We start from the raw sequence: 26143 nt of genomic DNA on the forward strand, positions 1-26143 counted from the left end.
CACCCAGGGCTGAGCCCACCCCACCTGCACCTGGACAGACATGTGGGAGGCGCACAGCCCCCCGCATCAGGCAGCGCCGGCAGCCGGGCCTCGAGGTTCTTTGGCCATGAATACCTTCTTGGGGACTGGGGAGTGCCACCTCCCCCGTGTGGCCTCTCCTGGGGACCCCACACAGAGGACGCTGCTGCTCCCCTTGCCCAGATGGAAGACAGAGGCTCAGAGGGCCGTGACTTGCCACGGCCAGAGGTAGAGCGAGGGTCAGGGTGGTGGGGACGTCCCTGGTGTGCATGGCTCCAGGCTACAAGCATGACTGAGCCAGCTCTGCACGTATGAGCATGTGTCCCTTCCAGGCCTCAGGCAGAGAGAATTGTAACTCAGACCCCTGGGAGCCCAGGGCGACAGCCACACCCACCACGGCCACCACCACCCCAGCCTGGTGGCCCAGCCCCTGGCCTCTGTTCTCTCACTGGGCCCCTGGAAGCCACACTCAGCGCCCCCCATAGGCCCATGCCCTTCTGACCCTCCTGGCCCTTGTGCAGGCTGTTCCCTCTGTCTGTCACACCCTTCCATTGAGCGGCTCCATTTCTCGCGAGGCCCACAGCAGCTGTCAGGTGCCCGGCCCCCTGCAGGACTCTGGCCCCCGTAGCTGCTGGTACCTCCTCAGCCGCTGGCTCTCCCATAGGAAGCCTTCCCTGACCCCAGCACCCAGAGCTTCTCCCCCAGGGCTCTTGTTGAATCATGGAATTGGTGGCTGACGTGCCCCCACACGGACGTAACCCCGTGAAGGCAGGAGCTGCATGTCTGGCTCCTGGCACGTCTCCAGGGGGGGCAGGGGACAAATACCTGATCAATGAATTAACTAGTCAACGGGTGGCCATGAGAACAACATTTTGATCCCCAGGTCTCAAGGTCCTCATGGGGCCGACAAGGCCGATGTGCGTCCCAGGGCTGCTCAGAGGATCGCAGAAAACACAGTAAGGCTGTGTGCCCCGCCTGGCACACAGTAGGTGTTCACAAAAGGGCCTCCCTCCTGGAGCAGACCAGAGTCCAGAAGACCAGGCTGTGTGCTGCGGCCCTGAGCCGGCCACATCCTCACCTGGGCCCCTACCCGCGCACCTGTAAAATGAGGTCACTGCAGGCCTCCCCCCGCCCCGCCCCCCGCCGGGGCTATGGAGCTATCAGCTGGAATAGAGCCGTCTCTGTCCGGGTCCCCAGCCCGGGAGCTCCCCACTAATAAGGACCACAGCCAACTCCAAGGCCTTCCCTGGGACGGGCCCACACAGACCTTACAACCTGCCTTGAAGGGGGTAGTAGCATTTCCCTACACAGCGGGACCAGAGAGGCAAAGGTGCTCGCCTTAATCACACAGCTAAGAAGTGGCGGTACCCAAACGCAACAGCCCTTCCCTCACCCCCCCAACTGCCCAGCCACTGCTGTTGCTGAGGCTTCTGGGGTCCTGGTGGCAGGCACTCAGGTCCCAGGGAGGGGTGGCAGCAGGAACTCGGGATTAATTCCACGGTGCCACGGAAGCAGGTGCAAGCAACTGGCTCCCACAGTGGCAAACGGCATGAAACTTGCCCAGCACATGAGCCCACGTCTCACCTCCCACCATCGGCTCCCAGTCCCAGACGGGGCTTCAGGGAACCCAGGCTTGCGGCGCATCTCAGAATGCAGACGAGCTACCCCTTAGCCCTCAGTGTTAGGGGCTGTGAACCGACATCAGGACCAAGAAAAGTCTGGCGGATCCAGCACATAACAGGAGCTCAGAAACGTGGCTCCTCCTCCTGTGGAAACCCACGCCTCCTCCAAGTGCCCCCTCCAACAGGGAGCCCTCCTGGATCTCACCGGGCCTCCCTGGGGCCCCTTTTCTGTCCTGCAGCCCCTCCCACTGTCACAGCCTGGTGCTGGGCCCACCGTGGCACAGGGCGGGGTGTGCACCCTGCTTCAGTGACAGGTAGGGGTCGAGGAGAAGGGGCTCCTTCCACTCAGGCCGCAGGGGGCCGGCAACTAAAGGGCCCAGAACTGCTGAAGCAGGGACCACAGGAGCACAGAGCAGCTGGACAACAGCAAGGCCGAGAGTGGCCTCACGCTGCGGCCTCCACAGGACCAGGACTTGGCCTCGGGCTGGCAGAGGGGACCACAGGCCCAGCCTGCCACCCTGGCCAGGAGCCTGGGGAGCTGGCCATCCAAAGGGACCTTCTGCACCCAGGGGTAGGGTGCACAGAGCTGCTCTGGGTGGGGATGGGAAGGACACTGGGTGATGCCTGTTGGCCTCCGACCCACACCCTGGGCTCCCGGCAAGGCTGCATTGAAAGGGGGGCCCCACACAGCACATAACGAGAACGGCGTCTCTGCTCACAGAAAGCCTGCAGCAGGCCCCAGGCAGGCAGTCCATGGAGGGCTCCTGACACCTCTGCAGGTGGGGCACCGCCACTCTCACCCTGCAGAGGAGGGAACAGAGGCACCGAGAGGCCAAGGGACTCGCCCAAGGTCACACAGCCCGTCACAGGTGAGGCCAAGATTTGAGCCCAAGATGCTTGGCCCCAAAGCCATGCCGTTAACTTCTACGGAACATAAAGTTTTTTAAAAATGGGGTGTGGGGGGAAGTGTGTGTGTGTGCGTGTGTATATGCATAGGTGTTTGTGTATTGGTGTGTGTGTTCGTGGGTGTGCATATGGGTGTGTGCGTGTGTGCATGTGTATATGGGTATGCCTGGGGGGGTGTGGGTTGTGTGTGTGGGTGTGCATGGGTGGGGGTGGGAGTGTGCATGTGTAGGGGTGTGTGTGCACCTGTGTATGTGGGTGTGTATGGGTGTGCACATGGGTGTGTGGGTGTGTACATGTGTGTATGGGTATGCATGGGGGGGTTGTGTGGGGGGGGTGCATCGGTGGGGGTGGGAGTGTGCATGTGTAGGGGTGTATGTGTGTGTGTGTGCATGTGTGTATGTGGGTGTGTGGGGTGTGTGTGTGCATGGGGGTGTGTGCATGTGTGTAGGGGGTGTGTGTGTGTGTGCATGTGTGTGTGGGGGTGTTTGTGTGTGTATGGGGGTGTGTGCATGTGTGTAGGGGTGTGTGGGAGTACAGGGGAGACAGGGTGTTGGAAACCACTGGACAAAGAGATCCAGTCCCGACTCCCTGGTCTGACCCCTGACCCGCCTGACCTCTGCCCCGCCGCGCGCCTCCCCACCCGCCCTCCCGCTCCAGCCCTCCCTTCACGCCCGCTCCCCTCCAGACCTCCTGGTCCCTCCCTGGGCAATGACCCCCTCCTGCTTTTTCCCCTAAACAGATTCCGCCCCCATGCGCCTCCCAGGCCTGGGCCGCCAGGGCCTGCCAGGCAGACTCGGCCGCCTCCTCCCCTCTCCTGCCCTTTTCCCCCAGCTCATCACACCCCTGAGGGGCCCCCACTCCTGGCCTGAGACCTCACAGGCCGCCAGGAGGGTTTGTGGTGTCCCGGCACATGGCAAGGAAGCAGGAGATGACAGGAGGCACCTCCCAGGGCTCCAGGAAGGCAGCATCCGCCCCCTGTCCCAGGAGGAGGCCTCGGCAGGATGGCACCATGTCCAAAACCCACCTGCAGCCTCCGGTCAGCAGGCAGTCACACTGGGATCAGCCAGGGCAGCCCGGGCATTTCCCAGCCACCCCCTGTCGGCACCTGCTTGCCTTAAAGTCCCTGCCCCTCGACAGGCCCTGTGTCCCCTGAGATTACCCATCAGCCTCCCTATGTGTGCCCCTCTGGATGGTGGCACTGTCCCAGGCTCTGCTACCCCTTCATGGCTGTGAATGCCCTCCTCTTTCTTCAAGACTCAAGCACCCCACCCTCTCCACGGAGCCTTCCAGGATCAAGCCACGCTTTCAAGCACCTGAGGTCTGTCCTTTCCGTGTATGGTGTCCTCCTCCCCCTGCCAGCACTTGGCCCCCTGTGGCTACTGCCAGCCAGACCTCTAAGGGCCAGTCAGTCTGTCCACCTGGGGAATGGGGACAAATAGTCCCCACACAGCTGAGTAAGGATTAGGGAAAGTTCTCAGGGACATTTAAGCCCAGGGGTCAGCTTACTCTAGTTTCTCGGGAATGATTTGCTGCTGGTGGATGAGACTGTTCTGGCCACTGGGGGTGACAGAGGGGGTGTCTGCCTCTGGAACCAGCAGAAGGAGGGCCCCTGAATGGATAGGCGGCAGCATGAGGAGTACATCAGTGGCACGGCTCTGGCCCCAGCCGAGAAGCTGCTAATCATCACCACCACCATCATCACCACCGTCACCTTCATCACCACAGCAGCAGCAGCATCACCTCATCCTCATCCTCACCTCCATCATCATCACCGTCACCATCATCCTCACCTCCATCATCATCAGCATCATAATTACCTCCATCATCATCACCTTTATCATCCTCACCTCCATCATCACCACCGTCACCTTCATCACCTTTATCATCATCAGCATCATCACCTCATCCTCATCCTCACCTCCATCATCATCACCATCATCACATCATCCATCATCACCATCATCATTCATCATCACCATCATAATTACCTCCACCATCATCATCACCTTTATCATCCTCACCTCCATCATCACCACCATCATCACCACCGTCATCACCTCCATCATCACCTTCACCACCACCGTCATCACATAGCCATCATGGCCATCACGATTACCATCATATCATCACTATCATCACCACCCTCATCATCACCTCCATCATCTTCTTCACCATCACCTTCATCACCACCACAACTACCTTCACCATCCTCATCACCTTCACCCTCACTGCCACCACCATCATCCCCCGGTTCCTCTGGACACACTGCCTGTCCAGCAGACCAGTCAAGACTCTGCTCACTTGATGCCCACGCAGCCAGGAGAGCCCAGGAATGAGGTCTGATTGTTCCACGTCCCCAACAGAGAACAAAGGCTCGATGTGTATTTGTGACTTAAACACCTGCCGACCCCAGTGCAGTAAACCAGGTCCGTGGCCTGCCACAGAAATTCCGACACCTCTCCCAGTCTGGCTAATCAATTATACCCCCAGCCACGCATCTTGTGTGTGTGTTGGAGGGACAGACAATACGAGAAGATGCCGAGCATAGAGAATAATGGTTAAAAGCAGGGCTTCTGGAACCACACTACCTGGGTATAATCTCAGCTCTGCCCACTCCTCGCTGTGTGATCTTCAGCAAGGCCCTCAGCCTCTCTGTGCCTCAGTTTCCTCACCTGGACAATGGGAATAATAACGGTGCCTGTCTATACGTGAGACAGTATAGCATACCTAATTATTTGCCAGAAATGGGGAAACCAAGGCTCAGAGAGTGGCAGTGACCCACCTTGGGTCACACAGCATGTGAGTGGGGGAGCTGGTCTGAGTCTCTCCCCGGCTGCTCCCAGGCCCACTCCCCTGGGTGCACTCAGCCTCAGCTCCTCCACGCCCCCAGCACAGCTCCCCTCTCCCCAGCGGTCAGGAAGCGCCCGCTGGGCACACTCACCATGGGGAGCCGTAGACCCGGAAGCCCCGCACGGTGACCTCGGAGTCCTGCAGGTAGATGCAGTTGGTCAGCAGCGACTGCACGTTCTCGTAGTTCTCCGGCTTCAGCTTCGACACGGACGGGAAGTAGTAGAAGTCCTGCTTGATGAGGTCGGCCATGAACTCCTGGTCGAAGGTCAGCTCGTGGTTTCCTGCGATCACGATCTTGTATTCGTAGGGCAGGCTGCCTGCAGGGCGGACACGGACACACACGGTGCACCGCTGCTGGCTTCTGGAAGCCCCCGTGTGCTTGACGCAGGGGGACGGGCCACCAGAATCCCTGGCAGGGCTGACCCTCCTTCCCAACAAGTGCCCTCTGACCACCATCCCTGCAGCCTGCCAGCCAGGCTTCTGCTGGGTGACGGGCCACCAGCCCCCCAGAGCAGCGGGAGGGGGCTGGACAGCTTCCCCCGGGGGTCCCCCCGAGCTGCAGAGAGCCCGGCCTCAGCCTCGGGACTTCCCCGCCTCCCTTTCTTCTGTCTGGGCCGCTTTTCCACTAGAAGGATGCCCTGCCCTGGACCCCAGCCCTGCCCTCCCCAGCCGCACTGTCAACAGGATCTGCAAGGTCTTTGCAGCGCCCAGAACAAACCTTTGCAGACCCTACGCTCCGGAGAGACTACGATGCCCGTTCCCACCCCCACGGCCATGGAATTCAAAGTCAAAACACAGCCTAGGTGGGATCAGAACAAAACTATGCAGACCACACGCTGAGCGGATACTAGGGGCCTTCCAGCTTTGCTCTCAGCAAAGCCCCGGCGGCGCCTCCATGCTCTGCTTCTTCCTTTCTCTGGGGCTCTGCCTTGCAAATGCCTGAAGCAGGTGTGCTCGCTGCCTCCCCAGTGATCTGGCCACAGGCTGGGTTCCAGGAGAGCCGCCCAAGGCTACCACAGCCACCCACCCCAGCTCCCTCCTAACCCCCCGGGGAGCCAGCCTGACTTCGACCCCAGACTCCCCACCTCCCAGTGGCCCCAGCCTCCAGGCTCCCCAGGCCTGGAGAGGAAGCCCTAACGGTTCCTGATTAGGATTAAAAATGAATCTGGGAGTTCTCATCATGGCACAGCAGTAACGAACCCGACTAGGATCCATGAGGACTCGGGTTCGATCCCTGGCCTTGCTCCGTGGGTTAAGGATCCGGCATTGCCGTGAGCTGTGGTGTAGATCACAGACGTGGCTCGGATCCAGTGTTGCTGTGGCTGTGGTGTAGGCCGGCAGCTGCAGCTCCCATTCAACCCCTAGCCTGGGAACCTCCATATGCCGTGGCTGCGGCCCTAAAAAGACAAGAAAAAGGCTGTGGAAAGTGAACCCTGAGGCCCCAGGCTTTCTCCCATCCCCTCCCAGAGGGGTGCCCTGGTGGGTCAGAGGCAAACACCAAGGGGTGTGTTTCGAAGGTGTCAGCCCAGCACGGCGGGCTCGATGAGAACGGGGTGTCCGGTCAGGAGAATGGTGACATTTCACAGCCATTTCACTGGAAAGTGACTGTGGCCACCGACTGGGTTTTAAGGGGCAGGTACAAAACCCACCAGACGCACTCTGCGTTGGCTTCAGCAAGAAAGTCCACTCATTTGTCCAGATTCTTCCGCATAAGAGTCTAGTGAGCACAATCCTGGATACGCACACGAGCCCTACTGAGCGCCAGGCACCAGGCCAGGCTCTCAGCATCTTCTTCCCGCGGAGGCAGAACCCGGGCTCAGGAAGCTGGGGGCTGCTGTGCCAGAGGCCACGTGACGAGAGGAGGCAGAGCTGGATTCTAAGCAGGTCCTGGGTGACCCCAGGCCTTCCACACACTGGGGAGAGCCCGGGCAAGGGCCCTCCATCAGGCCAGGACACAGAGCCTATCCCGCCCCGCGGAGAGCCGCAGCTACCCGCTGGGAACCTTGACCTCTGGACTCCAGGGAAGAACGAGCGGTCCCCTGAGCTCACAGAGGTCCACACCTCAGAAGCATCTTCTCCATTCTCAGGTGACCACGACCCCCACAGGAGCACACACAGGGCAAAGTGCCCGACTTTGGAGCCCGCTGACCAGGGTTCAAATCCCAGTTCAAATCATCAGCTCTCGTCCAAGCGAGTCCCTTAACCTCTCTGAGCCTCAATCTCCCCTCTACTCAAGGAGTGTGTGCCTGGTACCTGCCCCTTTCTGGGGGGTTAAGACCTCCTCTGCCCCCAGGGCTCCCCAAGCCCCTTCGCCATGGCTGGCCCCACCCAGGGGTAACATAGCCCAGGACAGCAGAGACTTCCCACCCTTGACCATGACCTAAAACTGTCTCCTCCGCTGTGTGGGCCTTCCATCAGAAACCCAATTCCTAAAGTGCCTCTTCTCCAAATTCTCAGGACTGTCTGCCTTCCCGGGAACTGAGGCCCCAACACTGGATCAGCTGCGATGGACGTGTGATCAGATTCCTTATAAGCCTTCTAGGAAGAACCCCATTTTCCCAGCTTCACGGAGGCTCCGGGAAGGGGCGGGGCGAATTTACAGCCATGCTGTACAATAGAGCTGCAGGTGCTATAACTACGACTATTACATATTCTAATTGCAAAGAAATGGACGCATCCAGAACACAGGTAGAAACTTTCCCCACCCCCACAGCTGGGCCACAAGCTCTGTGGCCAAGGCAGGGCCCCGGTTCCCAGCCCGACCAGGGAGTGAAGTTTTTCAGAAAACCATCATCTGTCCATCACTGCCTCACCAGCCACCCAGACTTCTTTACCGGTTTGAGAAAACAGTGTTCTCTCTTCTTTGGGGTTTATCAAGTCTGCGAGCCTGTCCCACGACAGGCATGAGCTCGAGAGCTGACAGCTGGGTCCCAGGCCCAGTTCTGCCACTAACCAGCTGTGGGACTTAACCCCCCTGGGCCCCCGTTTCCTTATCTGTAAAATGGGAAGATTAATGCCTGCCTGCAAGACTGTTCTGGATGACACCAGATCATGCCTGGAAACAAACCACACCCTTGCTGTTCAAAAAGAGACCGCTTCCCTGGGCCAGGGTTTGCAGACTAGAAGGTTGCAGGCCAGCCCTGCCCACAGACATATTTTGTTTGGCCTTTTTGTCTTTTCTTAAAAATTGAATGTGATCCCTGGAGACCTGGAGGGAACAGACCTGGCCCTGGCCCCTCAGTGCGGCCAACCAGGGGATGAGCTCCTCAAGGCCCCTCTGCCTCCCCGACAATGAAACCTCAGTGGCACCAGAGGTGACACGGTGCAGAGAACCCCCTCCAGCGATGCTCAGATGCTCAGGCTGGCGGGGGTCAGGCGGGAGCAGCTGGAGAAGGGTTGTGGAGGATAGCCCGCCCTCCTTGATAAAAAGCTGGACCTGGCATCCCTGTTGTGGCTCAGCAGGTTAAGAACCTGACTAGTATCCATGAGGATGCGGGTCTGGTCCCTGGTCTCACTCAGTGGGTTGAGGATCTGGCGTTGCCACAAGCTGAGGTGTAGGTCACAGAGGTAGCTCGGATCTGGCGTTGCTGTGGCTGTGATGTAGGCCGGTAGCTGCAGCTCCGCTTTGACCCCTCCAGTGGGAACCTCCATGTGACACAGGTGCAGCCCTAACAGAAAAAAACAAAATAAAAAGGCTGGACCTTCCGATCCCCACGGGATCTCCGGAGGTAGGTACTGTTACGTCCACCTTGGTGCTAGGCAACAAGGCTCCGGGGTCAGGAATTTGCCGGGTCCCTCAGCAGGTGCACAGAGGAGGGGATGCTAGAGGCTGATACCTCTAGCTCAGATTCTTTCAAGGCCACCAGGCCAGTCCCTGGCCACACTGCAGGAGCAGGTGGAGCCGTGGCCACCACGACGGCCTTCAAGTTCTGGTCCTCTGTGTTTCCACTTCTTGTCACTTATCCATCCCATTCCGAGCGCCGCCCCGGCTGCGGGATCCTGAGCCGCACTAACGTATTTATGTCATGTCTCTGACCGGGGGTGTTACTTAAGCAAATTAGCAAATGATTCCAACTGTACTGCCGTGTCATTTATTTCCGCAGTGCCTGACGGCCAGGGATCAGGGAGTGGGTAGCAGGCTCTCGCTCTCCCTGTTCCTCCCACTTCGGATCAGAGGAGGTAAAGCTTCCCTGGGAAGTCCAACGGGGACAAGGACCAGCTTGGTGCTGGGGCGGGGGGAGCAGGAGCCACAGCATGCTGGCCCGACACCCTCAAATAATGTCTAGTCTGTCCCTGAAAAGTGGATGGAGGCAGGGGGCTTGGAGGTAGGGGGCTCATCCACTTGCGAGCACAGAAATCTTCCAGCACTGTGACCATCAGCCAAAAACACATCTTTCTGGACGCACACTTGGACATGGCACCTTGCCGGCTGTATATAACCTTCAAAGACACTTAACTACCCCCATTTTACATCTGGAAAAAGAGAGGCTCAGAGAGGTTGCACAAATCAATAATAATGAACAAGCACAGAGGGTAAGGGACATTTGACAGTTTCTGTGGCTTGGCCTCATCAAACTCATCCTGAACTGGCACCACCATGCAACACTGCCTCTCAGCAGGTAGAGAGGTGGCTGCATGGATGATGGATGGACGGATGGGCAAAGATGGATGGATTAAGGATGGATGAATGGACAGAAAGAAATAGATGGATGCGTTTATAAATCTATCCATCCATCTTGAGATAACTCTGTCTCCTTTACACCAACTGGTCTCTGTCTACTCAGATCCCTCTCTTTCCTCCAAAGTTTTCCCCCAACTGTCCTGGAGGACAGTTGTTTTTCAGACCCATCTCCCTCACCCATAATCCTGACTGACCCTCCCTGAATCTTCTCCCATGAGGACTGCTCTCTTGCAGGTGGGGATAGGAGAGCCAGAACTAAGGCTCTAGTATGGCTTAACTATCACAGAGGCAGGTGAAAAAGTCCTCTCCTCTGATCAGGGGCTGCTACCTCTGTTGATACAACCTAAAGCTACACCAGGTGCTCACATCATCCTACAGCTCTTACCAACCTGACTGCGGATAAATGGCCAACAAGCAGTCATCAGAGGACCTGGGACTGGGAGTGTGTGGGGTGGGGGCCTCAAAGACTGATTGGCTTGCAGAGGCTTTTTAGGGAGACAAACTCGTACAGTGCCCAGATGGGAGCACCCACCCTGACAAGGTGCCAGGAGTACCTGAATCTCTAGAGAGGGGGTGTTCTCCAGCAGGCATCTCGGCAGCCACATCAGCACCATGAGGCTCCGAGAGGGGACAGATGGGTCCAATGCCTTCTTACGCCCTCCTCCCTCCTCAGCCCAACAGAAGCCTACCCCCAAAGCCCATCGAGCTGGAAATGACTTTCTTCCCTGAAGCTGGGCCCTACTGTAACCCCCCAACCCCGGTCAGCTGCCCATAAGCTGTGTTCCAGAAGCTGAATGAGGCACCACTGGGGACACACTGACGAACGAGGCTCCGTCCTGAGGTCAATCTACACCACTCATTGGACAGAGGAGGAAATGAGCTCAGAGAGGGCAAGGGGCTTGCCTGAGGTCACACAGCGAGACAACAGAGAACCAGCACTGGAATCCCCGCTTCCTGCCTCGGAAATGCGGAACAGCCGTCACACTTCTGCAGGACATTGGGGATGAGCCGGGGACGGGAAAGATAGGAGGACATTCGGGAGGAGGAGCACAGGGACCTGAGGGTCTGCTGAGCTCCTGCGCCAGGATGCGGATGCCCCAGCCTCAGTCTCCAAGAAGCAGAACCAGTTCCTCGCAGGAACCAGCCCCCCTCCCTGCTTTTTGGACCCGGCGGGCATTGTTCAGCATCTACATTCTGCACGACCCTGGTCACCCCTTCTTCCCCAAACGCCTCCTTCCTCCTCAGCCAGCTCACTGGAGAGCCCCGCATTTGCTGGCCATGGAGTTGTCAGTGGTACAAAGACCCTGGGCAGAGCCCTGGAGGATGACCGCGGTCTTGCTAACTTTTCACTTGCCATCTACACCCAGACAGCTACGTCCACTTCACACGGCAGCGAGTGTGCACGGGATGCCGGACACAAAGACAGATGCAAACGAAGTCTGCTACTTGCGCTTCCAGAAGGTTTTGATTCTTTATGGCTCACACTTACCCATCCCGTTGAACAGAAATGCTGCCTTTCAACTGCATAATCTGTTACATTCAACGAGATACATGCAAGTTTCTCCATAATCTGCTATTCCCCGGGCGGCGTGCGGAGGCTGGCGGAGGTTTGGTATTCTCTAAACGCAGCGGCACTCAGGAAAATGCCCACTTAGGGCTCCTTCCGCCCATTCCCGTCTCGCAGAACCCAGCAGAGGGGAGCGGAATAAAGAGACGGCAGGATGGTCTCTGATTGCGCTGTTAGTGCGTCTTTGACAGCTCTGTGTTTAAACACTTGCCGATGTGGGGAAAATTCCCAGGAGCAGACTTCTCGGGATGATGCTCAGTCTAGAACATCTCGGGCATGGAGAGGGCTCCGAGAGGCAGCTCTGAGATGCCACGGGTGCACCACGTGCCAGGCCCGGAATCACAAAGCCACACACACGCGGAGGATGCAGCCAGCAGTGCAAGAAGGGAATTCTGTGCTGGGCAGGGGGGCGAACAGGTGGGAGAGGCTGAAGACAGGTGCCCGGGCCAAAGGCAGAGCTGAGTGAGGGGCGCATACCGCACACGGGCTGTGCCCTCAGAATGAGGTCTCTGCTGCCCTGCCATGAGCATGTCCCCATGCCCGGTGCTGTGAGGGACAATTTATACTCCCTCTCCAGACATCTATAGAAAGCAAGATGGGAGTTCCCTGGTGGCCTAGCAGTTAAGGATCCAGCATTGTCACTGTTATGGCTCAGGTCACAGCCGTGGCGTGGGTTCAATCCCTGGCGGGGGAACTACCACATGTCAGAGGGTGGCCAAAAATAGAAAGAAAAAAAGGAAGCAAGGTTCACCCATCTCTGTCTCCCGCTGGCCATCTGGCCCAGAGTGAAAACCCTCACTCCTTCAAGCCTCCACACGCTCAAGTGTAAGGGCAGAAGGCTGAGGGTCCCTCCCAGAGTTCTTACAACAATCAAACTTGGGAAGACACGTAAAGGCCCTGTAATCGTATTTATACAGGGATTTGTTTTAATCACGGATGCTAAGGCTTGAAGACATGGAAAGAACTGTTCTGAGGAGGAAGTATATATGCACAGCTCCCCAGAAAAAGGGCAAGCAGGCTCTGAGTGTGTGGGTGGGCTCTGGGGCCCAGGGCCGTCCCCAGGTGTCTGCTTCTAGCCCTGTAGCATCATGAGAGCCCCGGACAGCAGGTGGCTGCGGGTGAGGTGTAGACCCCGGACTGGCCCCTGTGCTTGTGGGAAATGAATCCTTTACTCCTTCTAGAATAGGTTAACCCAGAAGGGAAATCCCTCCAGGTGCCAAAGCATTCAGAAAACTAAAGGCACGATTTATGCAACCTGCACGGTGGCTGTTATCCTTGTCCTCGGGGCTGTCAGGAGGTTTAAATGCCATGCTCCACCACAAAATCCAGGAAAGTTAGCCGCAAAGATGGAGATGAGAAAAGCGACGTCTTGCCTGGGGTCACACAGCAGCACAGGAGTCTGGGTCACCTGCCCAGACTGGGTGTCGAGACACTCCCGTGGGACAGACGCCTCCCAGGAGGGCAGACCCTCCACAGAGCTGCAGGCCAGCCCCACCACTCAGTTTCGCCCGGCCCGCTCCTGTCCCCTATGGGAGCGTTCTGGATTCACAACCTAACACTGGTGCCCATATTTAAAAGGCAAACACAATTCTTCTTCTGTTTCATCCTAAAAGCCAAAATGTTTAACTTTCAAACATTTGTTTCTCCTGGGAAATGTTTTAAAAATCGGAAGATTCGGGCCTCATCGTGCTCAAATGCCGGTTTCAACTGCTGCCACGGAGCCCGCAGGACTGAGGGTGTTAGGCTGAGGGACACGGCTGAACCGTTTCTGCATTTTTCCTCCCCCAAATTAGGCCTCCTGTAGCCAGAAAAACTTTGTGGGACGCTCCCCAGAAGTCAGAGCCTACCAGAACACACATGCCCAAACGCTCTGCCAAAGGTCCCCCACTGCCCTCACCAGGGGCCAAGCTGGTAACCTCAGACCAAAGGCTATGGCGCCCCCTCCAGGCCAGAACTGCTGGTGCCCTGACCTCGCCCTTCCGCAGCATGACGCCCGGGGCACCTCTCTGGGCAGCTTACAGCCTCTGGACATTTGCTCATGCTGTTCCATCCTCCTGCCAGCATGACGCCCGGGGCACCTCTCTGGGCAGCTTACAGCCTCTGGACATTTGCTCATGCTGTTCCATCCTCCTGCCTTTCCTTCCGAGCCAGCTCCAACTTAGCTCCAATTTAACTTGCCCCTCTCCAGGGGGCTCAAGTGCCGCTTCTTCCAGGATGAGCGCCCTCATTCACCGTGAGTGCCCTCTTTCACCCAACCCCAGCAGGGGGCAGGCTCCCCAGCCCTGCCCAGCCTGTGCTCTTGCTGTGGCCGCTTCATCTGCTTCCCCCACTGCCTGGCCCTCCTCCAAAGTCTGCTTCCTCTCCTGTGTCCAGTGGAGGGTGGGGGAGGGGAGAGGGAGGGGCTCATACACCTTCACTGAATCCACGTGTTACCACTACTCAGGACAGGTGGCGAGGGTCAGATGGTGAGGTCAATGACTCACCAAAGGTCCCCGAGAAATCGACTATGGAATGTTCCAGAAGGATCACCATTAAGACCCTGACCATCAAGAGGCAGCCCCGGAGTTCCCATCGTGGCACAGAGGAAATGAATCCGACTAGGAACCATGAGGTTGCGGGTTCGATCCCTGGCCTCAATCAGTGGGTTAAGGATCTGGCATTGCCGTAAGCTGTGGTGTGGGTCTCAGAGGCAGCTCGGATCCTGCGTTGCTGTGGTTGTGGCATAGGTTGGCGGCTACAGCTCTGATTAGACCCCTAGCCTGGGAACTTCCATATGCCACAGGTTTGGCCCTAAAAAGACAAAAAAAAAAAAAGAGGGAGCCCCCAAACTGTTGTGGCTTTCACCTCCCCCCCAGACATCAAGAGTCCATGGGCATGAGGCCCAGGTGTGTCACCAGGTGACAGGAGGAGCCCCGGGTGGGAGGCCTGGATTCAGCCTCAGCTCTGTGACCACATCATGGACTGGGGGTGAGGTGGTCCCCTTCTCAGGCCTCCATCTCCCCCTCTGTCCCATGAGGAGGTGGCATGGAGGCCCTGACCTCTGAGGGCACGTTCAGCTTTCTAGGACCTGCCAGGTGGTGCCAGGGGGAGGGTTCCTAAGGCAGGTGTTAACAGGGTGAAACAGCAGGCAGCACAGGCGCTCGCACAGGACGGGCCATTTTGAGCACCCACGTCTGTCCACCTCCTCCTGGCTGCTGCCATCCTGTGAAATCGACAGTGAAGAAATGAAAAGGTACGACCCTCCACAAGAAGCAAAATGACCCGTGGCCAGAGCCCCAGGCGGCTTGGAACCCGGGTTCAGGTGTGTGGTCTGACCAAGAACCTAGAGGAACAGGTAGGTCCAGGCCCCGCCCCCATCACACCTGTCACCACGCCCTGTATCCCCATCTCCCCAGAAGAGAAGGTGTTTACTCTCAAGGGAACAAAACAGCTTCACAGGAACCACTGGGCCTGCAGGAGACAGGCAGTGAGATCGGAGGCTCAGCCAGAGGAGGACAGAGTGAAAGAATAAGCACAGCGATTGCAGAGACCCCAGGCCCCTGCCCTGCTGAGCCCTGCTGAGCACCCACATTTTGGGAGCCAGCAGGGAAACTGGGGAGAAAGACAAGTCCAGAAAGAAAAACCTACAGATATCAACCAGGGGCTCCCCGAAGAGATGCCAGGTACCCACCATGGCACGCCCCCACCCCCCCACACACACACCTGTGCACACAGCTTATCGACAGCTTTCAGATGTCTGGCTCTTAAACACGACACACAGGACCATCAGACCTTGGAGAAAAGCCTCCAAGATGCAAACAGAGGCAGAAGCCAACAAGCAGAAAGGCAGCTGCAGGAAATGAGCTGGTGCAGGGGGAAAAAATTAATATATAATTAGCATTTTGTGAGATAAGAGGAGATACCACACCCATGAAATTCCAAAAGGGTGCGCTTAACAAAAGACACTAAAACATGGCAGAATTTTAAGTCTTGGTTACAGAGCAGAAAGACAGAGGTGAAGAAAAAATCTCCCAGAGACTGAAACAAAAAGGCAATGAAGGGAGTACCCAGCCCGGAAGAGGCAGAAATCAGAGAAGCAAACCCAGAGGTCCCATATTGGAGTTCCATGGGGGGTCGGGGAATAGAAAAAAAAAAAAAAAGAGGAAAGGGACATTTGGGGGACAAAAGAGAATGAGAGAATGTCCTAGGATTAAAGGTCAATATTTGCTCCATTAAAAGGTCACCTGAATGGCCAGAATAAAGAATCAAAAGACACCCACTCCTGAGGTGTCTTGTCCAGAAACAAACAGGTTGTCAGCGATGGCTGAGCTATCCAAACAGCAGTGGAGCTAAAACACTGGAAACTAAAAAGAAATGGAGCATGGCCTTCCACGTTCTGAGGGAAAAGGATCCGACACCCAGAATTCTACCCCCAGACAATCAGTTAAGGGAGCTCCCACTGGGGCACAGTGGGTGAAGGACCTGGCATGGGTCACAGCTACGCTCAGATCCTGGCCCAGGAACTTCCAGACGCCACGGGTATGGCCTAAAAAAGGAAGAAAAAAAAAATAAAACTGAGGACAAAATAAAGAGTTTTGCCAAATATTTCTCTCTAGCACTGCTCTTTCTTAGAAAGTTACTACAGGGTGTGTTCCACTAAAACGAGGGAGTAAACCAAGAAAAAGGAAGCCATGGGATCCCAGCACCAGGGGCTCCAGAACAGAGGAAGGCAAAGGGCGAAGATGATGACGGGAGAGCAGGATGACGGGTGTACGCGGGCCTGGAGGGCAGCCAGTCCAGACCGGGCCAGGGGTCGGGGGATCAGGAAATACAAGAAAAATGAGCCAGCAGATGGCCTGGCACGGCTTACCACACTGCCAGGGCCACTTCAGACTCTGCAGGGGACAGGGATGAACCACGACAATGGGTACGTGGAAAAAATGGGCAAACACATGAAACGATGTTTAATTTACTTTAGAAAAACAATACTCTGTGCAATGACTATTTCACCAAACAGGCTAAGGATCCTGCGTTGTCATTGCTGTGGCTCAGGTCACTGCTGCGGTGCGGGTTTGATCCCTGGCCCCAGAGCTTCCACATGCAACGGTCGCGGCCAAAAAATAATCTCTAAAGTTGAAAAATGAAAAACCAGCACTATAAAGCTGTTCCTTCAAGACACCGTGGTGATAAAGCAGCAGCTGCCAGATTTGCAGGGGGAACAGGAAGCAGGTCTGGGGAGGGAACTGGGGCGGGGACTGCTGGCTTTACCATAAGCCTCGGAGCACACTGTGACTCACCGTGTACAGACCTTACCCTAATGTAAATAAAAGTTAAATTAAACAAGAAGAAGGCATCAGAGGCCAGGCACTCCTCACCTGCTTCCTAACTCTGCCCGGGGCAGCCCGACCTCTCGCTTGTTCTGCATATTGTTCAAAACCTAGAACCAAAGCGAACCGGTTCACAGTTAAAGTTGATGGAAAGACAGAACCTGCAGAAAACCTTAACTGGTTGACTCCTCTGTGATTTTGAGGGTCTCGGGGCTGGGCTGACTCTGGCAGCCAGGTTCAAAGGCAGGTGATCTGGCCAAGCAGCTCCTCACCTGGCAGGTCCCATAGCTGCTAGGGACGTCGCCGGTGTCACCCGCTGAGTCAGAGATGGACTCCCTCGTGCCCTACGTCTAACCCTCACAACGAAATGGGCCGTAGATGGATAGATGAAGAAACTGGGGCTCAGGGAGCTTAAACAACTACAAAGTGGGTAAGCAGAAAAGTGGGAATCTGAACCCAGATCCATGTGGAGCTGCAGCCACGATTTCTCCATTTCTGTCCCAACCACCAATACCTACTATGTAAGGCCAGAGTTTCTGCATTAAATATTCCTCCAAAAAGAAAAAGAAAAAAATGACGCCATATATTTGAGTCGTTACAAAGTCTCCCTCGCTAAGAAGCGTTCTCATGGCTTTATTTGCAACAACATGGTATCTGAAGATAGCTTGTGGCTTCATCAACAAGCCTTAAAGACCCTTTTCAAAAGCAGCACAGATGTTGGAACAAACCAAACTAATTCAGCAAAGGTGCAGGATACAAAAACAATCGGCAAGACAATCGGTTGCGTTTCTACACACTAACCATAAACCATCGGGAAAGGATGTTAAGAAACAACCCTGTTGGCAGTAGCATCGAAAAGAATAAAATTCTTCGAAAATGGAACAGCCACTGTGGAAGAGTAAGGAATTTCCTCAAAAAAATTACACACAGAACTAGCATATGATCCAGCAATTCCATTTCTGGGCATATCCCCTGAAGACTTGGAAGCAGGGACTCAAAAAGGCAAGTAGAAACTCCATCACAGCTGCATGGTTCACGATCCCCAAAGGCGTGAACAACGAAGGGCCCACCAACAGATAAACAAGTAGATACAACGTGGCAAATCCACACAATGCGCTATAATTCAACTTTTAAAAGAGAGAAAATTTTGGAGTTCCCATTGTGGCTCAGCGGAAATGAATCTGACGAGCATCCATGAGGACGCAGGTTCGATCCCTGGCCTCACTTGGTGGGTTAAGGATCTGGCATTGCCGTGAGCTGTGGTGTAGGTCGCAGACGTGGCTCGGATACTGTGTTGCTGTGGCTGTCGTGTAGGCTGGCAGCTACAGCTCTGATTTGACCCCTTGCCTGGGAACCTCCATATGCCACAGGTGAGACCCTAAAGAGACAGAAAAAGAAAAAGAAAAAAGAAAGGAAATTTCAACAGATGCTACTACAAGAATGGACTTAGAGGACATATGCCATCACACACACCAAAAAGACAAACTAAGTATGATTCTACTTATATGAGGTTCCTGTAGTCAAATTCACAGAGACCAAACATACCGTGGCAGGTGCCAGAGGCTGGGGCGGGAGGGGAGGGGAGCTCGTGTTTAATGGTAATCTGGGAAGATGAAGCACTTAGGAGAGGGATGGTGGTGCTGGTTGTAGGAGAACGTGAATGTACTTCATGCCACTTAACTGTGTGCTTGAAAAAGGTTAAAAAGGTCAATGTTATGTATATTTAACCACAGTTTAAATTTTAAAAGAATCTTAGAAGAAGGGAACTGAGAGCCCTGAATCCCAGACCCTAGAATTTTGAGCAGGTAGAACCATAGGTTGTTGAAACTCCTGGGGTTCTAGAAATCCTGTTTTCAAAGTCTTAGAACCCTGGAGGCCAATCATTCTGATCCTGGAAGCAAACAGTTCTAGAACATAAGTAGTCGTCAAGGTTTATGTATTTATACATCTATTTTTGTCTTTTTGCCTTTTCTAGGGCCGCTCCCCGTGGCATGTGGAGGTTCCCAGGCCAGGGGTCGAATCGGAGCTGTAGCCGCCGGCCTACACCAGAGCCCCAGCAACGCGGGATCGGAGCCTCATCTGCGACCTACACCACAGCTCACGGCAATGCTGGATCCTTAACCCACCAAGTGAGGCCAGGGAGGGAACCCGCAACCTTATGGTTCCCAGTCAGATTCGTTAACCACTGCACCACGACAGGAACTCCGAAGTCGTCAAGGTTTAGAGGTGGAAAGGGACTGAGTGGCCATCTAGAGTCTTGCCCCCGCCACTCTCCTCCCTTCATCAAAAAGTCCTAATTGAGGGAGTTTTCCATTACAGCCCAGCAGTAACGAACCCAACCAGAATCCATGAGGACTTGGGTTCAATCCCTGGCCTCACTCAGTGGGATAAGGGTCCAGAGTTGCCATGACGGCTCAGATCCCGAGTTGCTAGGGCTGTGGCCATGGCCCGCAGCTGCAGCTCCAATGCGACCCCTACATGGCCTGGGAACTTCCAGAGGATGCAAGTTGGGCCCTAAAAAGGCCAAAAAAGAGAGAGAGAGAGAGAGAGTCCTAAGTGAGGAGTGAACCACTGCTTCTACTCTACTAGAAAATTCCCAGCGTGAATTTCACCTGGGCCTTAACAGCCCTGGATGGAAGGCACGGCTACCCGGCCAGATGCCTGGCCCTCATGTTACTGAACAAATATTTCCCCTAAAGATTCCTCTGATGCCTTCAGATACCCACAGACAAGCCATTTAAGGGGGAAAAACTGTATTCCAAACAATATTCTTTGCAGTAGCAAAAATGATGAAGGCAAAAGGTTCCTATTTTTCAAAGACTTCTTAGTAAAACCAAGCATTTTGAGCTGAATAAACAGACGTGTGGTTGCCAAGGGGGAGGGGGGAGGCGGGGTGGGAGTGGGATGGACGGGGAGTTTGGGGTTAATAGACGCAAACTATTACATTTAGAACAGAGAAGCAATGAGCTCCCGCTGTACAGCACCGGGAACTGCATCCAATCTCGTGATAGAACATGATGGAAGACAGGATGAGAAAAAGAACGTACGTATGTATGACGGGGTGCCTTTGCTGTTCAATAGACATTGACAGAACATTGAAAATCAACTGTAATAACAATTTTCAATAAATAAATAAACATCTTGGGTATTGAGACACATGAAAGTAAAATCACCTCGCCACCTGTTTATGCATCCTTTTATTCCACAGTCAATAGTATTCCTCAGCCCTGGTCAGTGCCAGACCCAGTGCTGGGAGGTGGGAACAGAGAGGTCCGGACCCGGCCCCTTCTCCCGTCGTCCAGCGTGGAGAAGACACACGCAAGCAATCGGGATCAGCGATGGGTGGTTCCAAGCCACAGGGAACCCTACGGCGCAGCGAGCTTCCCTTTCCCAGACCAGGAGTGAGGGAGGGGCTCCGAGAAGGGGGGTAAGTGGGGGGAATCCTAGAAACAGGTGTCGGGGATGTCGAGCAGCTCTCCAGACAGACCACGCTAGGAGGGTCATCCGGAAGAGTCCCTCGCACCAGCAAAGGCACGGAGGTGGGAAAATCCAGCTGCCAGGTATTCGGCAATTGCCTAGAAGCCCAGGGCAAGTGGAGACAGGCCTGGGAGGGGCAGGTGGGGTACCCCAGGAGCCTCCACTACCTGGCAAAGATCTGGACTTCACCTGGGACACAGCAGGGAACCAACGAAGCATGAAGCCGATGGGGTGGGGGAGGGGCGCGGTTGGATCCCTGAACAAAAACCTTCTGTCAAACACCAACAGGACAAATGGGAGTCTTTTCCAGACTAACCTGACTATTGTGAGAGGTTGGGACGCTACCAGAGAAAGGCCTGCTTTGTCAGCTCTATGCTTCCCCTTCAGTGTCGCGGCTGTCAAACCAGCCCAGAATTAGCTCCAAACGGCCTTCCCGGGAGCTCTCAGATCTTCATTTGCATCGGACACACTTGGAAAGGTGTGAAATTCTTCTTCTTACGAGAAATCAAAGAAACAAATCTATACCCTCTTTTTAAAAAAATTGATTTTCTTCAAAATAAATTTCAAAGAACTAAACCCTAACTTCTAAATATATGATTTAAAAAATAAATAAATAAATAAAGCTTCCTTGCATGCCGTTAGTAACAGTAATTAAAGCTCCCACCACTGGGCAGCTACTTTTCACCGGGCACGCCTCATGCACTTATAAAACAGCCACGACGAGAGCAGTGGCTGCATTTATCATTATGTGTTCATCTCACGCCAGGCCCCTAGCTGGGCCCAGGCCAGCCCCTGCCTCCCTGAACCCTCCCAATATCAGCCCCTTTTACAGATGAAAACTGAGGCTCAGGGAGAGGATGAATCAGGCCCAAAGCCAGAAGACTGGAAGAACGGAGTTATGATCCAAACTCGAGGGGTCTCTCCAGAACCAGGTGCTTGAACGGGATCCCAACTACAGCGTGGTTTTTTTTTTTTTTTGTCTTTTTAGGGCCGCACCTGTGACACATGGAGGTTCCCATGGCTAGGGGTCGAATCAGAGCTGTAGCTGCCAGCCTACACCACAGCTGCAACAACACTAGATCCAAGCCACATCTGCGACCTACACTACAGCTCACAGCAACGCTGGATCCTTAACCCACTGAGCGAGGCCAGGGATCGAACCCACAACCTCATGGTTCCTAGTCAGATTCGTCTCCGCTGCGCCACAACGGGAACTCCTGCAGTGTCTTATTCAGTCTTCACAACAGCCCTACAAAGAGTGTTAGCCCGTTGTAGATGTCTACACTGAGGCCTGAGAGAGGACCGACCTCCTCAAGCTGCCCAGTAAGCACGTGGCCAGGCTGGGGAGGTAGTCTCGCCTGCTCCGAAGCCTGCATCCTCTCCAGCCTCTCCAGCAGCCCCTCTCTCACTCCAGGAACCTAATTTACAAACAACAGTGAGTACCCACGGGGAGCTGGTGCTGTCCGCGGTGCTGAAGATGCCACAGGCAGGAGACAGGCAAGATCCCTAGAAGCAGACCTTCGTGGAATATTGGCAATAAAGGCACCAAGAATGAAGAGCTAGGTCAGGTGAGGATAACAGATATGAAAGGAACAAAGGCAGGGGAACAGACGGATCTCGGGCCACCAGGAAGGCCTCTCTGAGAAGGTGGCCTCTGAGAGCCAGGACCCCTTGGGTGACCAGGAAACCAACCGCGTTCCTGCACAGAGACTCAGTCTCATCTGCAAAGTGGGGATGGCGTTACTCAGGACCCAGGCTGTTTGTTTCGAGGGATAGGGGAGCAAACAAGAGGTAATAAGCACCTTTAAACTGCACGGTGTCGTCTAGAAAAAATTCATTCTTCTCATCCAGCCCTTGTGCAACGCGTATGTGAGGCCTGATAGCAAAACATGGTTTTCGCAGATAAAACGTGGCGGTGTTGGACATTCTTGCATCCCATCAGCAAATAAACTGTGACTTTGTCTCATTGGTCTGTAGCTATCAAGAGCTACTCTGACCGCAAACCTCAAAACAGCCTTAGAAAGGAGGAGCCGCTACCACAATGGGCAGGGAGTTTCTAGATACACCAGGAAAAGTTCCCACTTAAGGAAAGTCACCTCAGGTGCTAAAAAATAATTCAAAAATGTTTTAAAGAGCATGGGGCTCAGGTTAGACTCTTGACTCCACTTCTATCCATTCTTGGGCAAGGGCTTGGCCTCTCTGAGCTCAGTCCTTTCATCTGCTGAGGCAGTAACAGCAGATACCCCAAGGGGTTGTCCTGTGCCTGCAGGGACCATTAACCTCCCGTGGCTATGGCTATTTAATTTCAAATGCATTACGCTGAAATGAAACACAAAAGTCAGTTTCTCCATCACAAGAGCCACACTGCAAGTTCTCAAGGGCCACAAGAGGCAGGGGCCATGGTATTGGACCGTGCAGCTCTAGGGCTGGGAGCTGGTTGGAAAGGCAGCATCTCTAGCCCATCCCAAGCCTGCTGAACCAAGACGCGCACTTTAACCAGTCACCCCCTTCCCACCAGGGGATTCTCAGGCACCTGAAATCTGAGAAGGGCTGGCCGGGAGAGACCAGGTGGGGAGACACCCCACCAGAAGGGACAGCTCCGTAACAACGACGAGGACAACGGAGCAGTCCCCACCCCTTCTCTACACGGTGCTCACAATCTCCAGATCCAACCAGGCACAGAACCTCTGACAAAGGCTGTGCCGAGTCCAAGTGCAGGGGGCAGGCAGGGGAAGGCAGCGTGGACAGGAAAACAGAATCTCTCAGACATTTCAGAAGTTTGTGTGCACACGGAGACAGACCATTTCAATTCGGTGCTGGCCAGGATTTTCTGGCTTGTTGACTATTCCTGTTTTGGAATGAAGTCCAACATGAAAATGACATTTTCAAAAACCCACAAGCTGATTTCACATCCAAACACATCGCCCCATGTTTGCAGGAAAAAAAAAAAAAAGAAAGAAAGAAAGAAAGGAAAGAAAAAAGAAAAGCAGCACACCAGCGAGAGAACCTTGCTTCCCCCAACACTTGAATGACCAACCGGCTGTTTCTCATCTGACCGACCATCTCCTCCGATGGTTCCACAGCCTCGCACCAGCGCTGATGAATAAGGATGCACTTCGGGGCAAAGAGGGAGGCTCACAGCGGGGACACCAGCAAAGCTTCCGAGCACAGGTGGTTGTTCACACCTCATCTCTCATCCTCGCCATCACCAGCCTGGGAGGACGGCTTCGCCATCCTCCACTGGCTGGACGAGGAACCCGAGATGCAGGGCAGGCGAGTCACCTGCCCTCCGTCTCACACCTGGGAGGCGGGTGAGTGTCTACCGGGCCGCAGGGTACCACCTCACCCAGTTGTCTCCCTCTTGTCATGGCATTTCCTTGTTTATATTTCTCTCGAGGAGGAGACTTGGTTATTTACCACTCATTGTAGTCTCGGCGTCTAACAGAGTCTAGAACCAGGTAGGTGTTTAATAAATGCATGTTGAACAAATGGACGAATGCAACCTAATAGCAGGTAGAAGCTCCAGCCTTTGATGGTTGGGTAACCTGCCCCTTTGAGCTGGAAGGCCCACCCTCCACTTGTCCAAACACGGCTCTCAAGTGCCATTTCCTACGTGAAGCAACCCCACCTACCCTCTTCGGTCCCCATCCAGCCCCTGCTTCTCCCATTTGGCCCCCAGGCTTTCCATGGCACGCCAGCCACATGCCTCCTTGCCGCTCCTCAAATGCGTCCATGTTACAGGCTTCAAGTCCCCTTCCAGGAGACGAAACCCCAAAGCCTCTGCCACGTCTCATGGTGTGCCCCTTCCTACTGACCAGCCTGGTAGGGAAGGAAGGTCACCCAGTCCTCCCCCCGCTTCTATATAACCTGTTCCCCATGAGAATAAGGCATCCTGTCCAAAACCAATCAGAAGATCACATATGCTCCATACAGGGATCAAAGAGCACTCAGCCCTTAACGCACAGGTGGAGGGGGCTGGGGCAAGAAAAATGGGTCTCCACTCAGGCCCGCCTTTGTGGGGGCATACAAACAGTTGTAGAATGAGTCCGGCCCTCTTTTAACCTGCACACACATGAGCTATCTCTCTGAAATGGTACTTTTGGCTTAATAAATGTATAAAACGCCAGACCACCTGCACCTCCAACTCTTTATTGCATGTGGGCGAGGATGGAGAAAGAACACCGAGGGACCCGACCAAGCTCTGTCATCAGACCTGATACCAAGACTCCTGACTCAGAGCTGCTGCCTCTGCCCAGAAGGCCCTCCCAGGCATGGGCAAGGGGGGCTCCCTCCGTTCTGGGCTCTGTTCAACAGTCCCCCTCATCAGAGGGTGATGTCACGCCCTGTCCCCTTATCCGGATCCCCCAGCACATGATAGCTCTGTTTATCCATGGCCCCCTTCTGCGTGTTCACTGCTACCTCCTCAGTGTCCAGAATCAGGCTCTGCACGGAGAAAGTGCTCAGCAAGCATCCGTTGAGCAAAGAATGAGATGCAAATGGGAAAACACACAATAAGGATGATGACTACTGCGGGGCAGGGTTGAAAACAAGCTAGAAAGGAGAAAAGCAAAGATCCATAAGACGGTGGAGCGAGGGCAGGGTGGGTGCATGCCAGGACCTTCGGGAAGAGCAGCGACGCTGAGTAATCTGAGACTAAGTCGGATATGCATATTAAAGTGTTATGAGGAAGCATGAAACAAATCGAAAAGCAATGTAGAATTTCCAAACCAGTAGAGGGGAAAAAAGAAACTTCAATCAATCCAAAAGAAAAAAGACGAGGGGAGACAGAAAGCACAAAATGAATGACAGAAACGTTGTGTATACTGGGAAACACTAAGCAAATACTCGTTGTCATTATTTGAATATACAAACCTCTACCAAGGTCCTTCTACACAGAAATGATCAGGACACGGTCTGACCCTCCAGGGACGCACAGATGAGTGAAATGGACATTAAACATGCCCCTAGCAGATAACCAATCAGAGAGGCTGCCATTTTACCCCACCCAATAATCACAGCCATTTGTCAAATCCATCTACCTTTTTCACCTTGGCCCCCAGGAAACTCAGACCCCAATTTCCAGTTCAAAGAGCCCACACTAACCCCAACCATTGCTATTTCACAGGCCCTCCTTTTGAGCAGCTCTGATTTCTTTTTTTAACCCTGGCTTTTATTTCTGTTTCTTTGCTTTTCTTTTCTTTTTGTCTTTGTCTTTTTAGGGCTACACCCAAAGCATATGGAAGTTCCCAGCCTAGGGGTCAAATCAGAGCTATAGCTGCTGGCCTTTGCCACAGCCACAGCAACACCGTATCGGAACTGTGTCACATCTGCGACTTAGACCACAGCTCACGGCAACGCCAGACCCTTAACCCACCGAGCGAGGCCAGGGATGGAACCTGCGTCCTCATGGATACCATTGGGGTTCATTTTCTGCTGCGCCATGATGGGAACTCCATCTACACTGGCTTTTAATTTATCATCAACACTCTACCATTTCACTCTTCTTACTCTTGCCATAAACCATCTCAAATCCTTTGACCCAGGATGGGACACAAATAAGCAAGTAAAAAATCCAACCGAACAACAAAATACACAAAATAGAACTGAGGAGAACTTTCAGAGAGCCCAGACCTTTCAGAGAAATACATTTCTTTCTACCTTATTTAAACATTTAAAAAAAATTTTTTTAATTTAAGGCATAGATTTTTAGGATGAT

At 54.3% G+C, this 26143-nt stretch overlaps 1 protein-coding gene across 2 annotated transcripts in view; it reads right to left on the reverse strand.

The window, feature by feature from the left end:
• MPPED1 (metallophosphoesterase domain containing 1) overlaps positions 1-26143 on the reverse strand; it is a 78556-nt gene that overhangs the window by 20457 nt on the left and 31956 nt on the right. For both annotated transcript variants that reach the window (XM_021091407.1, XM_021091406.1), the window contains one exon: positions 5488-5713. In XM_021091407.1, coding sequence (XP_020947066.1) covers positions 5488-5713 — 226 coding nt within the window. The remainder of the gene's footprint in view (positions 1-5487; positions 5714-26143) is intronic.

This window comes from Sus scrofa, chromosome 5 (genome assembly GCF_000003025.6).
Source record: "Sus scrofa isolate TJ Tabasco breed Duroc chromosome 5, Sscrofa11.1, whole genome shotgun sequence".
Lineage (NCBI taxonomy): Eukaryota > Metazoa > Chordata > Mammalia > Artiodactyla > Suidae > Sus > Sus scrofa.